Source organism: Bos mutus, chromosome 23 (assembly GCF_027580195.1).
Source record: "Bos mutus isolate GX-2022 chromosome 23, NWIPB_WYAK_1.1, whole genome shotgun sequence".
Taxonomy (NCBI): domain Eukaryota; kingdom Metazoa; phylum Chordata; class Mammalia; order Artiodactyla; family Bovidae; genus Bos; species Bos mutus.
In genome coordinates this window covers 20,562,813-20,589,843 of record NC_091639.1, presented here as the reverse complement: position 1 = coordinate 20,589,843, position 27,031 = coordinate 20,562,813, and the positions used below count along the sequence as shown (strand labels likewise).

Below are 27,031 nucleotides of genomic sequence, written 5' to 3'. Positions count from 1 at the left end.
TCTGGAAGAAAATGAAATCCACCATAGAATCCTATATGAAATCTAAGAATCCATAAATATGAGTGTAAAAAAGAGCCATTACTGGCCAGTATGGGCAAGATGCAGAACATTTGTCTTCGATCTCGCAAAGGCATTTCCGAGGCTGTCTCCATGGCAATGTTGCAAAAACAGTGAGGTGCTTATGAGCAATGCAGCTCTTGCCGTGACTCGGATTCGAACCAAGGTTGCTGCAGCCACAACACAGAGTACTAACCACTATACTATCACAGAAAGCCATGAAGAAAAACACCTGCCTCTGGGCTGTACCTCTGCTCTTTTCACAGGAACATCCATTCCCGTCATCCATAGAAACAGGCACTTTGGTTCCCGTCCTTATTTAGAAATGCCTTCCCAGTTAATTGCCTTATTCTCTCCTCCACTTTCCAACATCTTGCCCCTGGCAAACAAACCAAAAGGAACAAAAATTGTTTCACTCCGTGCAATTTTTCAAACATGATGCTTCCTCTCCTGGTTGCTAACACTCGTGGAATCACTACTCTCACTTCCACTTCTAATCCATGCAGTTTCTTGCTTAGTTTTACAAAGCGTGGTCCTCAGACCTCCAGCTATGAAACAGAGAGGGTGGTTGCTTCGAAGTGAATCTTACTGGTTCCCATTTTTGGCCAAACTGGTCAGAATCTTTGGGTGCTTGGCGTGTAATCTGGCCTCATACCAGGTGCCAGAAGTCAGTTCAAGGCAACGAATATGGATTGATTCTGCCCATACCTCTGAGTTCAGCCCCACCAGGACTCATCCCGCCCAGTTGAAACTGTCAGAAAATATGGTGTCTCGGGTGCTCACATCTCATTGAAACTACTTTCTCCATTTACCTAGGTTTAGGTTGCCAGAGGGGAAAGTGCTTCTTGTGTGGCCTGGAAGCCCTATGGTCCACCCCTACCCCCTCACGGATGGCTCTGCGAACACTGACCCTAGAGTCAGAGTCCTGGAGTGCTCCTTCCTTGGTAGGAAATGATTTCCCTTCTTCTCTATACCTGGTTAAATTTCATTCCTGCTTCATTCAGCTTTCCACTGAATTCATTGGGGAAGCTTTTCCTGACTTTCTGTCTCCATACAACATATTCCTCTCAGTCTAAGTCAGATTTTATTTTCTCTGTTCCATGATCCTTTTTTTTTTTTTTTTGCTTTTCCATCAATGTCCCTAATCAGTTTCTTATGATTAGTTACTGGAGTTATTCTAAATTAATGTCAGTCTCTTCCCTTCGTCCCTCCCTGCCCTCACTGTGTTCCAAGAGGAGATAACTATCTTGTTCAATAGTTTATCACCAGGGCTCCGTGTTAAGTTCTTTATGAATATTGTTTGGCCCCACAATGAATGAATTAATATGCAGGGATTCCAATCCAATGCTTTATGGAAGCAGTCTCCCAACAGTATGTGGCCAAGCACATGACTTTATTGTATGTGGAGGACATTATCAGGTAGGGCTGTGGGGAGGAAAGGATGGATAGAAAATGAAAACAAAGAGTTCATATAACAGCAGCTGTCCATAAAAAGCTTCTCAGCAGAGCCAAAATGATGTCCTTAATTTTCTGAGATTTTCTTTGTCTCATTCCTTCTAGATCACCCAAAGCCATCCTAATTACTGGCAGGTTTGCTGAAGAATTCCCAGTATTAATTTGATCTGGGAAGAGAGCTAGGGATTTTCTCAGTCTCAAGGAAATGAGCTCAGTTAAGTTGAAGGAAAGAAAATGCTGCTCTACAGAGAATGCAGGGTGCTTATGTCTCAGGCTTGTGTGAGTTGGACCTCTCCTTCCTTTCTTTCCCTCAGGGACTTTCTCTCACCCTATTTAGAAAGCACCCTATTTATGGACACAAGTGCTTTTCCTTTTTTTCTGCTGTGGTGTTTTTAGCAATGGGATTGATTTGCATGTGGTTCCCTATACAGAGAGAGAAAAGCTAATCCTGTTGCTAGTCCGTGGTGGGGCACAAAGCCTAGAAAATGGCCTCTTTTCTTGTGCTTTTTATTTCTAAAAGCCTTTCTGAGGGTTCTGTCTGACACATTTACTACAGTGATTCTGAGTAGGATAAAGAGGGTGGCCTATGCAACTTCCTAGCTCTATGTTTATCAATGCCATGGGCTTTTCTACTTCTGATTTTCATAAGTTTTCTATAAAAAGTAAACTTAAAACTTTCTCTCTTACTCAGCATAGCGCCAGGAATCCTACCATCTCCCTTTCCTATATTATTAAAAAAAAAATCTCTGTAAGGGGCATTTCCTGGTGGTCCAGTAGTTAGGTTCCTCTGCCCTTTCTAAATCTAACTTGTACATCTGGAAGTTCTTGGTTCTCGTACTGTTGAAGCCTAGCTTGAAGGGTTTTGAGTGAGATTTGATTACAGAACTTCCACAGGACTGAGAAACAGAGACTCCTGGAGGGCACAAGTAAAACTCTGTGTGCACCAGGACCAAGGAGAAAGGAACAGGGACCCCACGAGAGACTGATCCAGACTTGCCTGTGAGTGTTTGGGAGTCTCTGGTGGAGATGTGGGTTGACAGTGGCCTGTTGCAGGGTCAGGGGCACTGGCAGCAGCAGTCCTGGGAGGCGGTTGCCATTACCTGTACCATAGAGCATGTAGTCTACTATAGTGACTGCAAAGTCTAGGACTGGGCTGCCTCAGGCCAAACTACAGGGAGGCAGCAGTCCCAGCCATCAGGGGAAATTGGATTGAAGATTTACTGAGCATGGCCCTGCCCACCAGAGCAAGACCCAGTTTTCCCCACAGCCAGTCTCTCCCATCAGGAAGCTTGTATGAACTTCTTATCTTCACCCATCAGAGGGCAGATAGACTGAAAACCACAATGAGAGAAAACTAACCGAAATGATCACATGGATCACAGCCTTGTGTAACTCAGTGAGAAAATTGTGTTGCTGCCTCTCCTTCAACCAATTCTTTTTATAACCTCTTGGTAAACTCCCTATGACCAGTTAACAAAGGGTTAACAATCCTGGGCCTGTTTTGATTGACTTTGTAGAGCATTTTGGCACTAGTAGAACTGGATGGCTGTGTACTGCAACTTATACCTCCAACTTAGAGATGGGAGGCCTTGAGGGGAGAGGGAGAGAGGGACAGTGAACCCATAAATATGGCATGGTTAGTTTATGGGCAGGGTAATTTCATAGGCTAATGAGTGGATTATTCCAATTATTTTGGGAAAAGGGCAGAGATTTCCAGGAATTGGGCCACCACCCACTTTTTGACCTTTTAGAGTTAGCCTCAGAACTGTCTTTGTGGCTCAGCTGGTAAAGAATCTGCCTGTAGTGCAGGAGACCCTGGTTCAATCCCTGGGTTGGGAAGATCCCCTGGGTAAGGGAAAGGTTATCTACTCCAGCATTCTGGCCTGGAGAATTCCATGGACTGTATAGTCCATGGGGTCGCAATATCCACTCCAGTATTTTGGTCTGGAGAATTTCACGGACTGTGTAGTCCACAGGGTCACAAAGAGTCGGACCTGACTGAGTGACTTTCACTTCAGAACTGTCATGGCGCTAGTGGGTGTGTCATTTAACTGTTAAAATATTACAATGAACAATCCCGTTGGTTCTAACCAGTCTTTGTCATGTCTTATGGCTCTGTCATTCTTTTAAAGGCTGTGCCCTACCCTCTTCCTTCCAAGGATCTGGAGAAGGGAGAGAAGCCCAGTGGAACTCTCATCAGTTCAGTTCAGCCACTCAGTCATGTCCAACTCTTTGCAACCCCATGGCCTGCAGCATGCTAGGCTTCCCTGTCCATCACCAACTCCTGGAGCTTACTCAAATTCATGTCCATCAAGTCGGTGATGCCATCCATCCATCCATCCATCTCATCCTTTGTTGTCCCCTTCTTCTCTTGCCTTCAATCTTTCCCAGCATCAAGGTCTTTTCCGATGATCCTCTCATATTCCTTATAATTGTTCTATATCACCTTCCATTTGCAATGACTGAGGGAGGCATCTAAAATCTTATTGGAGTACATGGAATTAGTAAAGATTTATAGAAAGTTTTCTCATTTTTCTCAAAAGAAAACACATCTCTTTTAAATTCCCTCAATGAAAACAAAGAAACAATACTAGCTATGCATGTTAAAGTCAGTTTTACAAATACTATCATAGATATGACTCAACATTGATATTTATATTCATCTTAATGTATGTCATAGACAAGCAAATGCAGTAGCCTGATCCCCACCAAGGAAAGACTTGCTGCCCAATTGCAGAGTGCACTTAGTAGATAGGCGCAGTTCTTGTCTCCTTCAGTGTTCCTAGAGTTTCAGAGTTCCACCCATCTCAAGGCACGCCCTTTCCTAGTGCAGTCCACATCAGTGGCAAAGCAAGGTGGGGAAGTAAAACCTGATCCTGGGACATTTTCACCCAAAGTGGGGCAACTCTGAAAGGTAATACAGGCTCCATTGCTCCCCATGTTTGTCTGGCCTGTATTACAGTTTGACATCCTCTGTCCAATCCTAGTTCCTTCCTCTACCAATGTTGGTCCCTAATAAACATCTTGCACCCCAAACTGTCTGAAGCATCTGCTTCTAGAGAACCCAACCCGCACCACTGTATCATCATAGTTTTTTTTCCTTGGCCTTTTGCATTTTACTATCATTTCATTCAAAAAGGCTTCTGCAAACAAAGACTAGGAGTAGTAAATAAATCCTGTACTGAATTATAAAGAATGTTCTCCAAAATCTTTCAGTTTTTGAACCACATAATAAGGTGAGGTCAATACTATTACTATGGTGTCTTTTTTTTTAAGTGTGTTGGATTTCATAATTTTTCTATTTAGCTAATTTGTATTATCAAATTTATTATCTCAAGAGAGCAGGGTTGCTGTTGTTTTTGATTACTTATACACATTAAGTTGCACAGCCAAAGTCCTATATTATAGTGGCCCTCCCCCTTCAAGTTCATAACCTCATGGGCCTTCCGGTTATTCCCAAGAAAAACATATTTTCTGTCTTAAGGCTTTTGCACTTTGTTATTTCTACTTGAAATTCTCTTTTTCTAATATCTGTCTTGTTTATTTTTCAATTTATGTAGGTCTCTGATCAGGTAACTCCTTTAAAAGAGGTTATCTCCACTTATCTAAAATGAGTCCCCATTATTCTCTATGACTTATCTCCTCCCTATGTTCTTCGCAGCAATATTGTATTACATATTTACGTGTTTGCTTGTGGCTCCCTCACCCAGTGGTCGACCAGTGGTGAAGAACTTGTCTGCCAAAGCAGGGGACCTAAGAAAGATCACTGGGTTCGATCACTGGGTGGGAAAGATGCCCTGGAGGACGGCATGGCAACCCACTCCAGTGTTCTTGCCTGGAGAATCTCATGGACTGAGACTTGTAGGCTAAGTTCATGGGGTCGCAGTCGCAGACTGAAGTGACAGCACGCACAAACAAAACTCAGATAACTTTCAGGGAGGCAGATTTTGAGTCGCATTGACTGTCTACACAGGAGTGCATTAAACTAATATATGTATTCCCAAAGAAATAGGTTCAAGGATTTACATGAGATTAAGAAAATACTGTATGATTTTAACCGACAAGCTAATTTTCCATTAGGATAAATCCTCAGGAAAGTGAAAGTAAGCAGAACTCAAGAATTTCCCATAAAATCTATTTTTTAGTTAGATCACTTATTCAGAATGTTCTCAAAGGATTTTTTCTACTATACTCTATACTGCTGAATGTCTCTTAAAAGTTAACCAGTGCCTCCCATATTGACTACGTAAGAATACTACTAGGCAACATTAGGGTTATGATTTCAATAAGTTACCTGTTGATTCACCTCCCAGCTTCTTGTGAGCATACTAGTCCACGTGAACGTCAATTCAGACCATATTTTAAAACGGCATCAGAATTGCTTCACAACCTCAGTTAAGCACCTTGTAATTTTATCACTCAAAATACACAGTAATCACAGCCTTTTCTTTGACAATGTAGGTTGGCTCTGAAAAGAGCCGTTGGTTTTTTCACCTTTCCTAACCTCTTTATTTGGCCTTGTGATGGCTCTCAGTTTTCTTAGGTAGTAGCACGGCCTGGATGTTGGGTAAAACACCACCCTGAGCAATGGTGACCTTCCCCAGCAGCTTGTTGAGTTCTTCATCGTTGCGGATGGCCAGTTGCAAGTGACGCGGAATGATTCTCGTTTTCTTGTTGTCGCGGGCCGCATTGCCCGCCAGCTCTAGGATCTCTGCCGTCAGGTACTCCAGCACCGCCGCCAGATACACCGGGGCCCCGGCACCTACCCGCTCGGCATAGTTACCTTTGCGGAGCAAGCGATGTACGCGGCCTACAGGGAACTGGAGCCCAGCCCGCGAGGAACGGGTCTTAGCTTTAGCACGAGCCTTGCCTCCTTGCTTGCCACGTCCAGACATTTCGGAATCTACAGCAGCAGCGCAGATGAACTTGCTAATGTAAGTTTCCAAGTGCAGCGCCTTTTATAAGCCTGATTGGGCGCGAAAAAGAAGACGTGTCATTGGTTAGGTCAGTGGGTTCATTTTAACCAATGGGAATGAGAGATTGGGATTCTTCCGTTCTGATTGGGCATAACTAATTTATGACGTCTTTTTCAACCACCACCAATAGACTAAGACTTTAACCTATGACCTTATTTGCATAGGAGGTTCTATATAAAAGAGGCATTTTGCGTCTTTTGTCACTGTTTTCTGATTTGTGTTTTAGACTTCGGTGTAAGTTTTTACAACCATGCCAGAACCAGCGAAGTCCGCTCCGGCCCCGAAAAAGGGCTCCAAGAAGGCGGTGACTAAGGCGCAAAAGAAAGACGGCAAGAAGCGCAAGCGTAGCCGCAAGGAGAGCTACTCCGTGTACGTGTACAAGGTGCTGAAGCAGGTCCACCCGGACACCGGCATCTCGTCCAAGGCTATGGGCATCATGAACTCCTTCGTCAACGACATCTTCGAGCGCATTGCGGGAGAGGCGTCGCGCCTGGCGCATTACAACAAGCGCTCGACCATCACATCCAGGGAAATCCAGACGGCCGTGCGCCTACTGCTGCCCGGGGAGCTGGCCAAGCATGCGGTGTCTGAGGGTACCAAGGCCGTCACCAAGTACACTAGCGCCAAGTAAAGTTGTCCAGCAACCGTTCTTAGACCAACCACAAAGGCTCTTTTAAGAGCCACTAAGTTGTCAATATAAAGAACTGGAAACACGTACTCCACTTTTCTCTTTGTAACACCGCAGCGTTCTTGGTAAACACTGGCCATTTTCGCTAAATCTTGTGTTCTGTGAATGGTGTTATTTTAGCCCTTTCAATGAAAACTTGGCGGGCCCTAAAAAGGGCCTTTAATAAATAAGGTCGAACTTTTTTCCTTCAGCCGCCGAAGCCATAGAGGGTGCGTCCTTGGCGTTTGAGCGCGTAGACCACGTCCATGGCGGTGACAGTCTTGCGCTTGGCGTGCTCGGTGTAGGTGACTGCATCCCGGATCACATTCTCCAGGAACACCTTCAGCACCCTCCTCGTAGATGAGGCCGGAGATGCGTTTGACTCCTCCACGCCGAGCTAGGCGGCGGATAGCGGGCTTAGTGATGCCCTGGATGTTGTCTCGCAAAACTTTGCGGTGACGCTTGGCGCCCCCTTCCCCAAACCCTTTCCCACCCTTATCACGTCCAGACATTTCGAGACCCGAGAACAGTAAAGTACATTCAGTTTGTCGCAGCCCCATTAATGCGTAGAGTCTGCGGACCAGAATGAAAACCCAAAGTGCTTTGGAGGAAGCCCTCTGGGTTGGGGAGGGTTCTTAAAGAAACAAGCCAGCCACATTACTCCCTTTCTGTTCTTTCAGTGAATTCTTTTGATTCTTCAAGGCCTAGGCTGTATATCTCCCCTTTTCTCATTTAATGTGTTTCTCCTCGTCCTCGTTAAATAACAAAACCTTAACCTTGTAGATGATACATAAAACCACAGAATAAAATATTCTGCTTTTATCTTTACTTTCTCTAATAGTATTTGCATAATGTTATATCTTGTTTTTCTCCTAATATATGAAGGAAACATAACTTCCAGAAATAGAACAAGATGTTCTAATAAAATAGAGAATTTTAAGAGCTTCCAGGTGTGTTGCTAAATTCTCTTCTTTTCGGTGTCAATTTTCATTTTTAATAAGTTTCTATTATTTTGCTGATAATGTGTAGAACCGTTAAAAAAAAAAAAAAAAACCGAACTCTACAATGATCTAGATTTGGTTTGTGTAGATAATTAACGTTTAAGAAATTAACCAGCTGGCTAATAAGTATAACGTAATAAATGCTGATTGGAGGAACTTAATTAATAGTTTATTGAGTATTTCACTTAAAATTATTTCTGGAGTTTTTATTGTTCAGATCAGTCTATGATAGTGCTCTAGGGTTTTAATTATTTGTAATGTTAAAATATAAGTATTTGCCAGTGAACTCATACCTCACAATTGTTTATTTCAAGTTAATTTTTACTATTATACTATTCTTCAAAAATCATTTTATCTAGCTGCAAGAATGAAATTCTTTTAGTACTCTTAACTGTATTAAATCTATACATTTATTAGGGTAAATTTGTTATTTTTGAAATAGTTTGTCCTCCTAATCGGAAGAATACTGAATCCGAGTCTTTAAATGTCTTGTAGATGTTTTTCTAGGTAACATATACTTTTTAAAAAGTTTACTTTCATTACTTAGAAGAGCAGTTAAGTTTTCATTAGTGAATAGTACAAAATTCAAATATAGAGAAAAGAAAGTCTACCTTTGTCTTTCTAAGAAAGTCTTTATAAAAAAAGATTATATATTTTAAACATTCCTGTTTATACATGCTTAATTTAAAATATATTTATAATTTAACTATTGCTTAAATTCTGAGAAATTTTAATCCCTTCTTTCAGCATTAACATGTAATCCCATTGTTATTCAATGATTTTTTTACTTTCCTTTATTTCAGTGAGTTACTTTTAGAAGCTTGCATTATAGAATTTTCAAAGGACTCCTATAAACTATCAATGTTATGAAAATAAAAACTTTTGAAACAACAAAACTGATTCAAACAACAGGAACAAAATTCAGTATATTTTATAGAGAGGGTAGATAGCTAGTATAGGTGAATTCAAGTTAATTTAAGGGCAAATACAAATTGAAAATAAGAGGCTTAATTATCCATCCCTTCCTTTTCCTTTTTCTCTTTCAAAAATTTTTTCTCTGTCCTTTTCAAAGGCATGTAAATTTTCTTAATGGCTAAAAACACCCTTTGGCTAGCCTCCTATCTCAAGAATGTTTCCTCAAGGACCTTAGAGTCCTCTTTTTGAAATGTAATCAACAAGGGAAAGTGCTCAGTTTTCCAGTTTTCTGACTCCAGATTGCAAAGCCTACTAATGTAATGGATGTACCCTCTGACCTATGTAACAGGGTTTTTTTTCCCCTCTTTTGAAATCTCTTTAATAAAACATTGCCTGTGTTGAGCACAATGCTTTAAATAAACATGAAGCTTAGTCTATAATAAATTTTCTCTTCTTTTGTTTTAAATTATATTTTCCCAACATTAGTTAACTGGAATATATTTTGCAAACCCTTCTCTACTTTAAAAAAATCAGTAAAATTCCCACCAACTACTAGCCTCTCTCCCTATCTGATTTCATGAGTTTTTGCATAACAGCTAGTGATTGTAAGACTAGTAATGAATGTATATGTGAAAAGTTTGTCAGATTCTTTATAATTTCTGAAATTGAGGACAAAGGTTTATTATTCTATAAAGATACAATGTATTATAAAAATACAATGTATTATAAAAATAAAAATACAAAATATAAGTGGAAAGCTCCACTTATATCTCCCTCTCCACACTAAGCATTGTATTTTTCTTCCTATTGTATTTTCTTCCTATTGTATAGTATTTTATACAATACTATGTTTAAAAAATACATAGTAACTGACTTAATAGGTCAAGATAAACTTTAGTTTAAATCAAGTATTTTCTTTATATCTTTATGTTCTTTCACAGTTGAAGTGTAGCTGAACATGCCACCCCAAACTATGCCACCCCTCTTGTCATAAGGATTATTTTGAACTAATTATTTTTGAGAAACAGCATAGACAGGAGAATTTCTGAAAACAAAAATTATACTTTTGTAAGAGACACTTATAGAGGAAAGCTCCGCTTATATCTCTCTCTCCACACTAAGCAGAGAAGGATGATTCTAAATTGTAAAAAAAAAAAAAAAAGGATTCTGGGACAAAGCACCCACTTTAATCTGCATTGTGTTCAGTGGCTTCAGTCATGCCTGACTCTTTGCGACCCCATGGACCGTAGCCCACCAGCCTCGGTCCATGAGAGTTTCCCTGCAAGAATACTGGAGTGGGTTGCTATGCCCTTCTCCAGGGGATCCTCCAGACCCAGGTATCAAACCTGCATCTCCTGCATTGCAGGTGGATTCTTTACCTGTGAGCCACTGGGGAGGTCCCTTACCTTTGTTTACGATGCATTTTTTGGGAAAACTTCTAACGGCAACCGTGCCCCAAACCCCTACCCTCATACAACTTTGTTTTGTCTTTCATTTCAGTCCCCAAAGGTGTTCAATCTACAGTACAATTGAGCTTATTTCATGTTAGCAAGGTTATGCTCAAAATCCTTCAAGCTAGGCTTCAACGGTACATGAACCAAGAACTTCCATATGTACACACTGGCTTTCAAAGAGGCAGAGAAACCAGAAATCAAATTGCAAACATTCGTTGGATCACGGATAAAGCAAGAGAGTTCCAGAAAAACATCTACTTTTGTTTCATTGACTATACTAAAGCCTTTGACTGTGTGGATCACAACAAACTATGGAGAATTCTTCAGGAGAGGGGAAAACAAGACCACCTTAGCTGTCTCTGAGAAACCTGTATGCAAATCAAGAAGCAACAGTTAGAACTGAACACAGAACAACGGACTGGTTCAAAACTGGGAAAGAAATATGACAAGGCTGTATATTGCTTATTTAACTTCTATGCAGAGTACATCATGTGAAATGCCAGGCTGGATAAATCGCAAGCTGGAATCAAGATTGCCAGGAGAAATATCAACAACCTCAGATATGAAGATTATACCACTCTAACAGAAAGTGAAGAACTAAAGAACCTCCTGAAGAGGGTGAAAGAGTATAGTGAAAAAGATGGCTTAAAACTCAACATTCAAAAAACTAAGATCATGGCATCTGGTACCATCACTGACAGATTTTATTTTTTGGGGCTCCAAAATCACTGAGGATGGTGACTGGAGCCATGAAATTAAAAGACATTTACTCCTTGGAAAAAAAGCTATGACAAACCTAGACAGAATATTAAAAAGCAGAGACACCACTTTGCCAACAAAAGACTGCATAGTCAAGCTATGGTTTTTCCAGTAGTCATGTAGGTATGTGAAAGTTGGACCATAAAGAACGCTGAGCACCAAAGAATTGATGCTTTTAAAACTGTTGTCCTGGAGAGCCTTGAGAATCCCTTGGACTGCAAGGAGATCAAATCAGTCAATCCTAAAGGAAATCAACCCTGAATATTCATTGGAAGGCTGATGCTGAAGCTCCAATACTTTGGCCACCTGATGTGAAGAGCTGACTCACTGGAAAAAATCCTGATGCTGGGAAAGACTGAAGGCAAAAGGAGAAGGAGGAGACCAAGGATGAGATGGTTAGACAGTGTCAATGGATATGAATTTGAGAAAACTGAAGGAGATAGCAGAGGTCAGAGGAGCCTGGTGTGCTATAGTCCATTGGGTGGCAAAGATTTAGATTTGACTTAGCAGTTGAACAACAACAAAGACCATATGTAAGGTGGTGGCTTGGGTCATCTTGAGGAGCTTACTCATTTTTCCTAAGTGTCTCTCATATACACATGAGGTATACATGTTAATAAAAATTTGGTGATTTTGAACTTGTCTTATAGGAGGTCTCAGCCAAGAATTCAAAGGGAAAAATATTTTCTCCCCTCTCCTACACAGTATGAATCAAATCCAGCAACAAACTATTGGTCACACTTATGAAATATATCTATACCAAACCATCATCTATTGCCCCCAGTTTAGGCCAAACCGTCATTATCTCTCAAAAAGACCATTGCAATAGCTTCCTAATTTATATCATTACTTCTAAACTTTGTATTCACCATATAATTGCCTTAGTGAGCTTTCAAAGAAATATAAATTAGGTTATGCCATTCCTTCATTCAAAACCCTTAGAATGATTTATAAAAACATAACATAGCATATAAAACCTACATGATCATAAAGCCCTACATGATCTGATCTCTTCCTGTCTCTGTGAACTCCCTTTCTACCCTTGTTTTCTCTGCTCTTTATCTTCCTTAAATATTCTTGATCTTAAACTTGATCTTTATCTTCTTATCTCAAAATGAATAGATGCCCAAACTGTCTGTATACTTACAAACATAAGAAAAAAATGTTTAACTACATTATCAACCCAGAAATTTGGATTTGAAATGAAAAAAACACACACACACACACACACACACACACACACAAAACTTAAAAGTTATTGCAATGGTGGAGGTCCCCATGGACTGTGGTCTGCCAGGCTCCTCTTCAGGGTATTTCCCAGGCAAGCATACTGGAGTGGGTTGACATTTCCTTCTTCAGGGGATCTGTATTGTAATGAAAGAGCTTTAATTTACTTTAAAACTTTTGTTTAGAAATATTCTTTGTGTATCATTTATAAATATAAGGCTGAGTTCAGATTTTTTATTAATACAGACAATAGTATAAATCAACAAAATAGTAATTGGTGTTAAAGGATAGAATAGGCCACCCCAAGATACTCCATTTAGCACCAAGATTGATTTGCCCAACTGAAGCATTTGAGATGAAGCAGATCCAAGAGGTCTTCTTGCCTTCCTTTGATTTTCCTAAAAGTTGGACACAAATTGACAGAGATGTCCCTCCTCTCTACCAGGAAGGACAATTTTAATCCCAATAGACAATGGAGAAGGTATCAATTTAAATATGCCTAAAAGAATCTACTCTTGTTTCCCTGGTGACCTCCTCATAACTGACCTCCTCACATCTTCAACAGAAAATAGTATTTATGGTGGAGGTTTTTTTTTTTTTTTTTGTCCATACCTCATAAGTTCGAGGGATCTTAGTTCCCCAATAAGGGATTGAATTTGTGTTATCAGCAGTGAAAGCCTCCAGAGAACTCCTGGCCTTCTAAGGCACCTTGGGAGGTATTCATTTTTCCCTGGGTTTCTTCCATGTTTACATGAGGTACACATGTTAAGAAACTTGTTTTTCTCTTTAGAATTTGTCTTTTATTACAAGACTTGTTACTTGAAAACTGGGTTTTGCCCCTTGGTGGGTATCAAACCAAAAGGTACAACCAAGCCAAAGATCAGAAGGAAGAAAGGATTTATTATTACAAGCAGCAACTAAAGAGAACACCAGGGATATTCCCAAAGCAGTTTCTCGCTGAACAGCAAAACTGGGGGTTTTAAGCCAAGGGAACATGCATATTCATGAAGGGTCTGGAGCAGAGGAGAAATCAGCATAGAACTGGGGCAAAGGTTGATAGAGTCTAAGCTTTAGTTGATTCACGTCACCAGGGGCAAAATTATCATTCCATCCTCCACCTAGGTGGGGTCCTTCCTGCAGAACTCAAAGACTATCAGATTATCTATATGCCTTGAAGAGGAACTAGAACTTTGTTTTATTGCTGAACTGTTATCTCTTGATTGCTTTTCCTTTATTCCTGCATTCTCTTACTTCTGCTTCAGATCATTGATTACTGAGACTGTTAAACGACAACCATTGCCACTAAGCTTATATAAAAAAATGATTTTGGCCAAAATGGCTTATGTCACAAAACCATTCCTGGGAAATTCTGGTGATCCAGTGGTTAGGACTCCAGTCTTTCTTTCACTGTCGAGTTCAATTCCTGATCGAGGAATTAAGATCCCACAAACTGCAGGGTGACGCAAAAAAAAAAAAAAAAAAAGAGAGAGAGAGACAAAGCCATTCCTGGTTCTTTCTGGGGAACCCCTAACCCATCTGCTTACAGGCTCTCTGTCAAAAACTCACAAGGGTGGGGAAAAGTAACTTTCCCCCCCTACAATTGGAAGACATATTTAAACACAATTGAATAATGAATGAAATCACTTGGGTTACATAGCTTCTGAACAGCCTATTAAAAGTCTAACATTTTAGCCAAAGCACTTTCTCTCGGACTCTCTCTCCCGCATGCGTGCGCTCTTTTCTTTCTCTCTCTCTCTCTCTCTCTCCGGCTATCTTCTAAATAAAATAGAGCTGTAACACTAAAAAAAAAAAAAAAAAAAAAAAGTCTAACATTTTACTTTTTTGATAAGCCATTTCAGTGTCTAGGATTACTAGATACTGTCAACATTTATTCCAATAAGTCTTACTTATGTTAATACCAGGATTTTAAACATACAATAGGATGAGTGAGGTATTAGTAGACTAAGTACTAAAAAATTCCACGTGGGAAGAAGCAATTTCAGTGAAAAAAATAAGTTGAAAAAGAATGAGCTAAACTGACCAAATTTTACACTAAGGGTTTTTGACCTGGAATCCATATATGCCACTATATGAAACTAAAAGTTTTCCTAAGTTTTGTATTTTTCTGCCATTCAACATTATTAACAAATGTCAAGCTCTTTTACAGAAAATATGGGTGGCCCTGAAAAGAGCCTTTAGTTTGGACTCATCGGAGTTGCTAAAATCCAAGCAACTACTTGCCCTTGGCCTTGTGGTGGCTCTCGGTCTTCTTGGGCAGCAGCACCGCCTGGATGTTGGGCAGGACGCCGCCCTGAGCGATGGTGACTTTGCCCAGCAGCTTGTTGAGCTCCTCGTCGTTGCGGATGGCCAGCTGTAGGTGACGCGGGATAATACGGGTCTTCTTGTTGTCCCGGGCCGCGTTGCCCGCCAGCTCCAGGATCTCGGCCGTCAGGTACTCCAGCACCGCCGCCAGGTACACTGGCGCGCCGGCCCCGACCCGCTCGGCGTAGTTACCCTTGCGGAGCAGCCGGTGAACACGGCCCACAGGGAACTGGAGCCCAGCTCGCGAGGAGCGTGTCTTGGCTTTGGCACGAGCCTTGCCGCCTTGTTTACCTCGCCCAGACATTATAAGCTTAACTTCACCCCAAACGGCTACCGAAATAGTGAAATTATAAGGGTAGCATTTTTTTTTTATAGCCCTCATTAGGCGCGAAAAAGAAGACACGTCATTGGTTAGGATTGTGGCTTCATTTTAGCCACTGGGAATCCGGATTGGTATTCTTGCGTTCTAATTGGGCAGAACTAATTTCTGACGTATTCTGGAACAGCCATCAGTAAGACTAAGACTTTAACGTATCACCTTATTTGCATAAGAGGTTGTATATGAAAAGGACTTATCGTATCTTCTGTGTGTTCTTCCCGTGAACTTGTTTAACCTATTATTCATCATGCCTGAACCGGCTAAGTCTGCTCCGGCCCCGAAAAAGGGCTCCAAGAAGGCGGTGACTAAGGCGCAGAAGAAGGACGGCAAGAAGCGCAAGCGCGGCCGCAAGGAAAGCTACTCTATCTACGTGTACAAGGTGCTGAAGCAAGTCCACCCGGACACCGGCATCTCGTCCAAGGCCATGGGCATCATGAACTCCTTTGTGAACGACATTTTCGAGCGCATCGCGGGCGAGGCATCGCGCCTGGCGCATTACAACAAGCGCTCGACCATCACTTCCAGGGAGATCCAGACGGCCGTGCGCCTGTTGCTGCCCGGGGAGCTGGCCAAGCATGCGGTGTCCGAGGGCACCAAGGCTGTCACCAAGTACACTAGTGCCAAGTAAACTGTGAGTCGGTTACAAACGATTCTAACGGCTCTTTTAAGAGCCACCCATGTTCTCAAAGAAAGAGCTGATGCTTATTCTCCTTCTGCCCTGGGTCTTTGTAATTATTTACAGTGTGTGGTCTGGGAGGTAGAGCAGTTCCTGAACAATCTTAGGAGTTTTTTTCACAGTAAGCTCGCGATCCACTAATGACAATATAACGTTCCTGACCTTGGCAAAGCTCTGAAGTTCCTTGTGTAACCTTGGCTCTGATGTTTACTGTTAGTCAGGAATTTCCTGCATGTAAAAAGAGCTTTGCTACTCGTTCTGATAGCCATTAGGGTTAAGTAAGAGAGAACTTTAATTGATAACACATACTTCCTAGTCGCCGGTCTGGGACGAGGAGTTTTGAGTCCTGCCTGGGTACAGAGGTTAGGCGGGAAATTTAAATTTGGCGGGTGAGCGCCAGCCCTTCGTCCCAGGTCCTGATTTGTTGCCGGCATCGGAGAAGGAACCGCTGGTTTCCGAGCGCGGGACAAACCGACTAACTGCCGCCGAGCCCAGGCACTCACAAGCTCCTTGAATAAACATTTTCGGCTAGTTCATCCTGCTTTTTATTTTTCCGTCTTTCTTAGCGCTTAGTCCCTTGCGAGAATAAGATGTATCACTTCCTCTCGAAATGTTCTTTGGAGAGTAAGGAACCTGATGGATATTTTCAGACTGAGAGATACTATCGCTTTGTTTCTAATTAGGGTACTTAATCCTATTTTGACTTTGCCTGGAGCCAGTGAAGAGGACCAGCGTTATTCAGGTTGTCACAAAAGAGAACCAGGCACTCACAATGCTTCTCTAAATTATTGTTCAAAATTGTGTGTCCCTTTGGGGTAAAAAGCCATGATTTATAAATCATTTGGAGAAGTCCACCATGGCTGTTTATTTTGTTGTTCGGTTTTTGTTTTTTGGTTTAGGTGGTAATTTTCAATGAAATTACCTAATTTATCTAAAATGGATCTAAAGTTAGCATAGTAATAATGCCTAAATGCAATTAATGTTTTGTTAAATCCACTATCAGAGGTACTCTTCCCCTTTGTTGACCCAAAGCCTACCCATGTTTCAACCCGCACTTCAGTTTTGCCTGCTTTCCAAAATTTCCTCTCATTTTTGAGCTTTTTCTAACAGCTTATCCAGCATTTGGAAACTGCCTCCATAATGTCTCATATATTAATCTCTGAGAGACAGCAGTGAGCAGTCTTAAAGAGATATCTTAGTTCCCTGCCCAGGAATCAGACCTGGGTTCAGTTCAGTTCAGTTGCTCAGTTGTGTCTGACTCTTTGCAACGAAATGGATTGCAGCATGCCAGGCTTCCCTGTCCATCAGCAACTCCCTCAGCTTGCTCAAACTCAGGTCCATCAAATCAGTGATGCCATCCAACCATCTTATCCTCTGTCATCCCCTTCTCCTCCTGCCTTCAATCTTGCCCAGCATCAGGGTCTTTTCTAAGGAGTCAGTTCTTCACATCAGGTGGCCGAATTATTGGAGTTTCAGCTTCAATATCAGTCCTTCCAATGAATATTCAGGACTGATTTCTTTAGGATGGACTGGTTGGATCTCTTTGCAGTCCAAGGGACTCTCAAGAGTCTTCTGCACCACAGTTCAAAAGCATCAATTCTTTGGCACTCAGCTTTCTTTATGGTCCAACTTTCATGTCCATACCTGACCACTGGAAAGCTATGACCACATAGCTTTGATTAGATAGACTTTGTTGGCAAAGTAATGTCTCTGCTTTTTAATATGCTGTGTAGGTTGGTTACAGCTTTTCTTCCAAGAAGCAAGCATCTTTTAATTTCATGGCTGCAGTCACCATCTGCAGTGATTTTGGAGCTCAAAAAATAAAGTCTCTCCTGTTTAAAGTCTATCCCAATAAAGTATCTCTTCTTTCCATTGTTTACCCATCTACTTGCCATCAAGTGATGGGACCGGGTGCCATGATTTTAGTTTTTTGAACGTTGAGATTTAAGCCAGGTTTTTCACGCTCCTATTTCACCGTCATCAAGAGGCTCTTTAGTTTCTATTAGCTTTCTGCCATAAGAGTGGTGTCATCTGCATATTTGAGATTATTGATATTTTCCCCAGCAACCTTGATTCCAGCTTGTGCTTTATTCAGCCTGGCATTTTGCATGATACACTCTGCATATAAGTTAAATAAGCAGGGTGACAATATACAGCCTTGATGTACTCCTTTCCCAATTTGGAACCAGTCTATTATTCCATGTCCAGATCTAACTGTTGCTTCTTGACCTGCATACAGATTTCTCAGAGGGCAGGTAAGGTGGTCTGGTATTACTATCTCTTTAAGAATTTTCCACAGCTTGTTGTGATCCACACATTCAAAGGCTTTGGTGTAGTCAATAAATAAGAAGTTTTTCTGGAACTCTCTTGCTGACCCAGAGGATGTTGGCAATTTGATCTCTGGTTCCTCTGCCTTTTCTAAATCTACCTTGAACACCAAGAAGTTCTCAGTCCACCTACAGTTGAAGCCTGGCTTGGAGAATTTTGAGCATTTCTTTACTAGCATGTGAGATGAGTGCAATTGTGTGGTAGTTTGAACATTCTCTGAAATTGCCTTTCTTTGGGATTGGAATGAAAACTGACCTTTTCCAGTCTGTGGCCACTGCTGAGATTTCCAAATTTGCTGGCATATTGAGTGCAGCACTTTCACAGCCCATCTTTTAGGATTTGAAATAGCTCAGCTGGAATTCCATCACCTCCACTAGCTTTGTTCATAATGATGCTTCTTAGTACCCCCTTGACTTCGCATTCCAGGATGTCTGGCTCTAGTCCAGTGATGACACCATCATGGTTATCTAGGTAATGAAGATCTTTTTTGTATAGTTCTTCTGTGTATTCTTGCCACCTCATCTTAATATCTTCTACTTCTGTTAGGTCCATACCATTTCTGTCCTTTATTGTGCCCATCTTTGCATGAAATGTTCCCTTGGTATCTCTAATTTTCTTGAAGAGATATCTAGTCTTTCCCATTCTATTGTTTTCCTCTATTTCTTTGCATTGATCACTGAGGAAGGCTTTCTTATCTTTCCTTGCTATTTTTTGGAACTCTGCATTCAGATGCTTATATCTTTCCTTTTCTCCTTTGCCTTTCACCTCTCTTTTCTCAGCTATTTGTAAGGCCTCCTCAGACAACCATTTATTTTTCTTGGGGATGATCTTGATCACGGCCTCTTGTCCAATGTCACAAACCTTTGTCCATAATTCTTCAGGTACTCTGTCTATTAGATCTAATCCCTTGAATCTATTTGTCACTTTCACTGTATAATCGTAAGGGATTTGATTTAGGTCATACTTGAATGGTCTAGTAGTTTTCCCTACTTTCTTCAATTTAAGTCTGAATTTTGCAACAAGGAGTTCATGACATGAGCCACAGTCAGCTCCCAGTCTTGTTTTTGCTGACTGTATGGAGCGTCTCCATCTTTGGCTGCAAAGAATATAGTCATTCTGATTTTGGTATTGACCATCTGGTGATGTCCATGTATAGAGTCATCTCTTGTGTTGCTGGAAGAGGGTGTTTGTTATGACCAGTACATTTTCTTGGCAAAACTCTATCAGTCTTTGCCCTGCTTCATTCCGTATTCCAAGGCCAAATTTGCCTGTTACTCCAGGTATCTCTTGACTTCCTACTTTTGCATTCCAGTCCACTATGGTGAAAAGGACATCTTTTTGGGGGAGTTAGTTCTAGAAGCTCTTGTAGGTCTTCATAGAACCATTCAACTTCAGCTTCTTTAGCATTAGTGGTTGGGGCATAGACTGGCTTACTGTGATATTGAATGGTTTGCCTTGGAAACGAACAGAAATCATTTTGTCATTTTTGAGATTGCACCCAAGAACTGCATTACGGACTCTTGTTGACTATGAGGGCTACTCCATTTCTTCTAAGGGATACTTGCCCATAGTAGTCGATACAATGGTCATCTGAGTTTAATTCGCTCATTCAGTCCATTTTATTTCACTGATTCCTAAAATGTTGATGTTCACTCGCCATCTCCTGTTTGACCACTTCCAACTTATCTGGATTCATAGACCTAACATTCCAGGTTCCTATACAATATTGTTCTTTACAGCATCAGGCTTTACTTCCAACACCAGTCACAGACACAACTGGGCACTGTTTTTGCTCTGGCTCAGTCTCTTCATTCTTTCTGGAGTTAGTTCTCCACTCTTCTCCAGTAGCATATTGGGCATCTACCAACCTGGGGAATTCATCTTTCAGTGTCATATCTTTTTGCCTTTTCATACTGTTATTGGGGTTCTCAAGGGAAGAATACTGAAGTGGTTTGCCATTCCCTTCTCCTTGCCATTCCCTTCTCCAGTGGACCACGTTTTGTCAGAACTCTCCACCATGACCCGTCTGTCTTGGGTGGCCCTACATGGCATGGTTCATAGTTCCATTGAGTTAGACAAGGCTGTGGTCCATGTGATCAGTTTGATTAGTTTTATGTGATTGTGGTTTTCATTCTGTCTGCCCTCTGAGGGATAAGGATAAGAGGGTTATGGAAGCTTCCTGATGGGAGAGACTGACTGTGGGGGAAACTGGATCTTGTTCTGATGGGTGGGGCCATGCTCAGTAAATCTTTAATCCAGACCTGAGTAGCTTGGATGAAAACCAGGAACCCACCAGGGGCTAGAGGGTAGAAGCAAAAGTTCCTCTGGCTCTTGCCCTATTTAAAAAATATATTTCTCAAAGAGGCAAAAACTTTAAAAACAGGTACAAAATTTATTATTTAGAGATACAGCATAAGTGGGAGAGTACACTGAGAAACAGTTTGTCTTTTTTTTTTTTTTTTAGACAAAAACAAGATAGAAACATCCACCCAGAGAGAAAGGCTGTGGGTATCCTCCCTAATGAGGAGTGTAGTAAAGAGGCAGTTAATTTATATTAGGAGAGAAAATCTTGTATTTTGTTTAATTCTGTATTTGTTGGGATGTTTGAAATATTCATGATTGAAACAACATGTTTATGATTTCTTTACACTGTAACCCTCCCCCACAGTGTACCCGGTGGGTGGATAAAGAAACAACACAAGAGATGTTGGTTAATTGTTGAAGCTTTGCCTGAGGGGCACTTGGAAGTACCTTGTTCTCTTCTGTCTACTTTTGTGTATACTTCAATGTGTCCCTTCCCTGCATCCCTTCCCCTTTCCCCGAAAAATGTTTCTTTAAAAAGCTGGCCCAATTAACGAACATAATTCTCTTCCAGTCAATAAGGGGTGATAATGAGAGGAATCAAATGTTGGCGAAGAGAAATTCTAGAGACTGAACTAAGGAAACCAGGAGAGAGGCTGCACGGGGGACTTCATAGCAGCAGTGGTTCCCCTTCTTGCAGCGCACATGCTCGACAATCAAGAAACGCTGTCGCCATCTTGTGGCCCTTTAAGATAATACAGTTAATATTTTATTCTGTGGTTTGTTAGGCAGTCCATTGCTAGACTTTAATAACTGTGTATGTAAAAATACAAAAAATAATACTACTTCAAACACAATTCTCATCTGACCAGGTTCTCTCATCAATAACAAATAACCACGTTATTAGTTTCTTATGTTCCTGTCTGGAATTTCTTTATACAAACACAAATATATAAATGTGGATTCTGTATGTCCCCTTTAACTCAAATGGCCAATGGCTATATTCCTCTCAAGTTCTACCCCTGATTTTCTCGTTATCTAGCTTGGAATTCTTTCCTATTAGTAAGTAGAGTAGCTAAGACTTCTCAGCAGGTGCACTTGAACCAGTGACCTGAGGAGGGTAATCAGAGGCCAAAACTGTTATTACACTGGCTGCATCTTCCCTGAAAATAAGCCTGATGCTCATTTGAGAGGAAACATGGGTCTCTTGACAAGCTGCTCAGGAGCTGAACCTGGTCAGGAGAGTTGTGGGGTGGCTGAATTCATGTTCCCTTCCTGGAATGGGACCACTGTGCCTTGTAAGGAAGGGACATTGAAGTCCTAACACAGGTATTTGTCTTGTTGATGAGGCATTCTTTGAATGTCATCTTTCTATCTGAGCCACCCCAAGCAAATTTCCAATTCCTACTTACCGTTCTTCATAATATGTAGCAAGATCTGACATGCCGTATACTTATCTTCACCATACCATCCTCTTCACCAGAATGTAAGTCAACTGAGAGCTGAATTTCTCTGTTTTAGTCTACTTTGATCATTGTTGTATCCCCCAGCTTCTAAAACAGTGCCTGGCACACAGTATGTCTTGGAATAAATGGATGAAGTAGTATTCTCCCCTGTTGTTATGGGAGACCCTCAAAGACTTTACTTTCTCCGGTGGATGATTCAGCGGGAAAAAAACAAATTGTCTCCACTTCCTGCCATTCTCTGAGTGCTTCTTCTGGTTGAACTCCCAGTTTTCTTCACCTGCAAAAAACAAAAAAACAAAAAACCTTAGGTTTTGTTAAAAATTCAGGTTTCTCCTTCTTCATGAATTTTGCTTATTAATGATTACTATTACATACATTATTTTATTTTTATATGCCAAAAAAAAGGGGGGGGGGAATGTCATATTGAGTCACCTCAATGGAGATTCTGTCTTCTCTGAATCTCCATTCTGTCAGGAAAGACATGCACCCTTGTTGGCCTCAGGGTTTTGGTTAACAGGAAATGGCAAAACCTCTCTTCAGAGTACTGTTTTCTAGATTACTGTTTCTCTCAGAAGAGAAACACCAGTGTCTAAGGAATTCTCCACATGGGTCAACAAGACTTCCATTTTACCCCTACAGTTAGAGGGACCCAACGTTAGAGGGTGATGCTGTAGATGACATCCCACCCTCATCTAGCAGTAGGACCTGGTGGACTTTTGAGTGAGGACAGTTGTGTTTGTCTTTGGCTCGTTTTTTTTTTCTTCTTCTTCACCAGCTCTCATTTTCTCAAAGTCTCTTACCTTCTGAAATTTCAGTCATTCTTTTTTCACTACCCATAGTCTCCTCCCTGGCCATATTAGATGGAGTATCCCATCTAGTCCAACCAATGAAGGAATGAATTACTTTGAATTTGTCTCCAGCCTAAACTCCTTCTTACTTTAAATCTGCACTTGCAAACAAATGACCTGAGATACTTTTTGAAATACCATCAAAAGGACCTGAGCAATAATTGCCACTATCAGTTCATTGGAAGGACTGATGCTGAAGCTGAAACTCTAATACTTTGGCCACCTCATGTTAAGAGTTGACTCATTGGAAAAGACCCTGATGCTGGGAGGGATTGGGGGCAGGAGAAGAAGGGGACGACAGAGGATGAGATGGCTGGATGGCATCACTGACTTGATGGACATGAGTTTGGGTAAACTCCAGGAGTTGGTGATGGACAGGGAGGCCTGGCGTGCTGCATCTGCAAAGAGTCAGACACAACTGAGCTACTGAACTGAACTGAACTGATTCAGAACTAGATCAGGGAAAGATAAAAAGTGAATCACTCACATTGTTTTATTGAGTCCAGTTTAATTTTTCATGAACACATATCATTATCCTCATTTAAGATGTGAAGCTGAGGCTCAGGGGAAAATAGCTTCTTCAAGTCACATGGCTAACTGGCAAAGCCACTAGTGGAAAGCAGACTTTTTTTTTACTCTAAAATGCATGTTCTTTCGTCCACCTCATGTTCTCTCCACATTCCTTCTTCACATGTGCTTGCCAGTTCTCTTAATATATATTTACATATTTGAGGATTTCTTCACCAGTTAAATACATATCCGAACTCCAAGGACTTGCCAAATCTTGTAGATTATTCCTGCACATTCTTTTTCTTTTCACTTACTTCTTCATCCATTCGTGGTAAATAGTACTGTGGAGGAAATAGTGTGTCACATATAGGCCACCTCTGATTTTAGAGGCTGATAGAAGGTACATAGTCTGGCATCTGGGGCCCTTCCATGTTTGAATAACTTCTTGTTTCTGCCCCTCTAGTTACACCATCTTGTAATCTTTCTGACACAGCTAAAGAAACATAATTCAAAACTCAGCACAGGGGAGGCAGGAGAAAAGAAGTACTAAAAGGGACAGTGAGACTTCAGGGACAACAGATAAGTTCACTATCTTGATTGGGGTCATGGTATGTGTATACATAATGTCAAAATTCATCAAAATGTACCCTGTAAATATATGCAGTTCATCATATACCAGTTATACTTTAATAAAGCTATTTTAAAAATAAAAGTAAAAATTCAGTTATTGGGTCAAAATATAATAGGAAAAAGCAAAACTGCAATATACCTTTTTAAAGTTAGTTATGAAAAGCCTACAAGTAAGGAACAAGAACTCTAATTCACCATGGAAATGAATTAGAGCCTGGGAAGTGCACCCAGGAAAATTTGTCTGATGTCTATTCTGTGGCTTATGAGAGTCTTACCTTACGTATAGTCAAGGATATCACTTAGTATGCCAAGAAGATTAAATGAGTACCTCAGGGAAAGAGGACACCCTTTCTTTCAGTCTGGGGTACTTTAGCTGCAACGTGGAGAAGGCGATGGCACCCCACTCCAGTACTCTTGCCTGGAAAATCCCATGGATGGAGGAGCCTGTTGGGCTGCTGTCTATGGGGTCGCACAGAGTCGGACACTACTGAAGCGACTTAGCAGCAGCAGCAGCAGCAGCTGCAACATGGTAGAGTAAAGAACACCTGCGTCATGTCTATTACCACAAAGAAATTTTAATCTCCCAATGGGGTAAAATATGACTTTATTGTTGCTTTATGATACAACCTTCAATTCATTGAAAGTCTCAGATGGAGTCCTGCAAGTCGCTCTACCCAGACTTTCCCAACCATCTCCCCTGCCAAATCCTGGGATTCTGACAGTCTCTAAATGATGCTTCTTGTCATGTGGCCTTTACACAGGATGTCTTCATTTTCAAGTTCTCGGGGGCACAATTTGGAAATATCCAATCCAATCACTCTTCAGCAACAGATTCTTGGTTCCAACCTCAAGCAGCATACTGAATGTGGCCTCTTAGAAAGAGGTTTGTATGGTTGTCATCTGAAACTAAGTTACCTCCGAATTCCTTGATCTTTTAAAAACTCACGTTCTCATCTCTTCAGTGCTATACATTTCTTCAATTTTGGTCAGTAGATTTGTTCTTGAGAATCTAATTCAAATTTTGCCTTGGTCTGCTAGTTCTGCTGACTGTATCTGTTGATGAATTTATTTTATTGTTCATTGGAGTAATAACTTCTAAAATGAGGGACTGCAGAAACCAGATTCCAGTTTCTACCAGCTTTGTCTTTCACTAATCTCGTCCTCCACTGAAGTAACTTCATCAATGACAGTAGCCGAAACAACTGTCAACGGAAACTAGGAAAATCCACACATACCTCTGTAACAGTTGTGAGTAGGGAAGTAAGAGCAGCTTTCTCGTAGGTGAATTCAAAGTTTAGATCTGGGTAGGTGATCTTCCTTTCTCCTTATTAAAAATGCCAGGTCGACGAAGGTGGGATTCGAACCCACGCGTGCAGAGCACAATGGATTAGCAGTCCATCGCCTTAACCACTCGGCCACCTCGTCTTTACACCTTAGGTATTTGGCAAGGTTTATTTCAAAGTTCATACTTGGGAACTCACTATTTCAGAGAGAAAGACGGTTAAGAGATGGCTTGGAGACGTCTGGGAGACGTGGAGGTGGCCCGTTTTCACACGAATGGACAAAGAACTGGATTGGAAAAAACTGCGACGGGGGAAAAAAAAAACCAACACATTTGCGTGGGCCTTCATTCCTTTTCTCCCGCTGCAGGCAGGGGGCACCTCAGCATCAAGTCCGAGTTTGTTGTCACCGTCTCGCGTCCGGGGAGCCTGGTCCAGCGCCCCCAGGGCGCAGCCGAAAAGACCGCAGGGAACAGTGGTTCCCAAAACCAGTCCCCTTGGAGTCGTTGTCAGGGAAGCTGGCGAATGTGGACTCCTAACGCGGGGTTAATAAAATAATTTGGAAAATTAAACGATGAATCTGAATAGGGCTCAATTTCTATTCAATGTTATTGCCCCTTTTGCAATACTTTAGGGTGAATTTTGTAGAAAAGAATCCTTAATTCTTGGGGTTCTCCTCTCGGATCATCCGCATCAGAGGAACCATTCACTTATTTTCCTTCCAAATACCCGTGTATTTCTTGAATGGTTTTCTAGAGGAAATGTTTCCCAACTTTCATTTGCTCTTACAAGGGGTGCAGTGCTAAAAATGTTAAGTGACTCATTTCTAAAAATGAGTTGAAAAAATGTTTCTGGGAAAGAGTGAAAAAAACCTATTTTAGCTGTCTTTTGGGAGTTTTGATTGGTTTGGTTGTTTCATGGAATGAGTAACAGGCACATGAATGAACATGAGTACAGACTAACTCTAATTGTAATGAATCATAAATGCCTGAGAAAAGATGGTAATACTGAAAGTGAGCCTTGAGCAAATTTTCTAGAGGTGAGAAAAATGAGGGTGTCCCAGACTGAGAAAAGGGTGTGTTCAAAGGTGAGGAATGAATATCTAGATAACTGTTGGAAATCACTGTGGCTGGTGTGCTGAAGCACATGAGAGGCTGGTCAGGAAACATCAATAAATCTGAGAATGGAAGCTGGTCATGAAGATTTTTCTTGTGAAGATTAAGTAAATCAATCACAGGATGAACAACAGCAAACATGGAAGAAATCCTGTAGGAATAGATTCCTGCTTCATTTTCACACTTGTAGTGTGAGTGTTACCTAAAGGTGCATGGGGGGGCGTGGAGGGGATGCGGTCTGGCAGCTCACTGCTCAAAAGCCAGGAAACAGGCCAGGTTGGTGGAAAGGAAAGTTTGCTTTATTTCAGATGCTGGCAACCTAGCGTGGGGGTGGTGGACATCTGTCTACAGGCCAACTCCCTGCTCTTCCCCCACCACAAGCAGGGGATGAGAGAGTCCTTGGTGGAGGGACTACATGCAGAAATAGCACAGTCATCTCTAACAGTTATCTTGAAATTGGTCATCAGTGGTCTGACCAGCATCATCTTGGTTGTTTTAGGTATAGTTACTCTTCAGTTCCAGGGTGCACTTGTTCCCATTTCTTTGCGGTCAGCTCTCAGAATTGTGGCAGCTCATATTCTGGGTACAGTCTGGTCATCATGTAGTTAACTTCTCCACCTGGTGTTTTGGTATCTATAAGACAGCTCACAGGAAATGGCTCAGAA

General features: G+C 41.4%; 5 protein-coding genes and 1 non-coding gene across 6 annotated transcripts; 2 read left to right on the top strand and 4 right to left on the bottom strand.

Annotated features, from left to right (window-relative positions):
- Window positions 1–3,653: 3,653 nt before the first annotated feature.
- LOC102267991 (histone H2A type 1-H) lies at window positions 3,654–6,457 on the bottom strand. Its single transcript, XM_005902514.3, has 2 exons — window positions 5,807–6,457; window positions 3,654–3,994 (listed from the first exon to the last, which is right to left on the bottom strand). The coding sequence occupies exon 1, from the start codon at window positions 6,405–6,407 to the stop codon at window positions 6,021–6,023; it is 387 nt and encodes a 128-aa protein (XP_005902576.1). The 5' UTR covers window positions 6,408–6,457; the 3' UTR covers window positions 3,654–3,994; window positions 5,807–6,020.
- A 275-nt stretch (window positions 6,458–6,732) lies between these two features.
- Window positions 6,733–7,385, top strand: H2BC12 (H2B clustered histone 12). The gene has a single exon (XM_070361117.1). The coding sequence runs from the start codon at window positions 6,739–6,741 to the stop codon at window positions 7,117–7,119; it is 381 nt and encodes a 126-aa protein (XP_070217218.1). The 5' UTR covers window positions 6,733–6,738; the 3' UTR covers window positions 7,120–7,385.
- LOC138985018 (uncharacterized) lies at window positions 7,354–8,510 on the bottom strand. The gene is given in 2 exon segments (XM_070361119.1): window positions 7,354–7,505; window positions 7,507–8,510. Coding segments are annotated over 2 exon segments (351 nt in total). The 5' UTR covers window positions 7,716–8,510; the 3' UTR covers window positions 7,354–7,363.
- Window positions 8,511–14,744: 6,234 nt separating this feature from the next.
- On the bottom strand, window positions 14,745–15,155 carry H2AC11 (H2A clustered histone 11). Its single transcript, XM_070361116.1, has one exon. It carries the CDS (start codon window positions 15,135–15,137, stop codon window positions 14,745–14,747), a length of 393 nt encoding a protein of 130 aa, XP_070217217.1. The 5' UTR covers window positions 15,138–15,155.
- A 247-nt stretch (window positions 15,156–15,402) lies between these two features.
- On the top strand, window positions 15,403–15,840 carry LOC102267160 (histone H2B type 1-J). The gene has a single exon (XM_070361118.1). The coding sequence runs from the start codon at window positions 15,460–15,462 to the stop codon at window positions 15,838–15,840; it is 381 nt and encodes a 126-aa protein (XP_070217219.1). The 5' UTR covers window positions 15,403–15,459.
- Window positions 15,841–25,314: 9,474 nt separating this feature from the next.
- On the bottom strand, window positions 25,315–25,396 carry TRNAS-GCU (transfer RNA serine (anticodon GCU)). Its single transcript has one exon. It is a non-coding gene; the product is annotated as a tRNA-Ser (tRNA).
- Window positions 25,397–27,031: the final 1,635 nt, after the last annotated feature.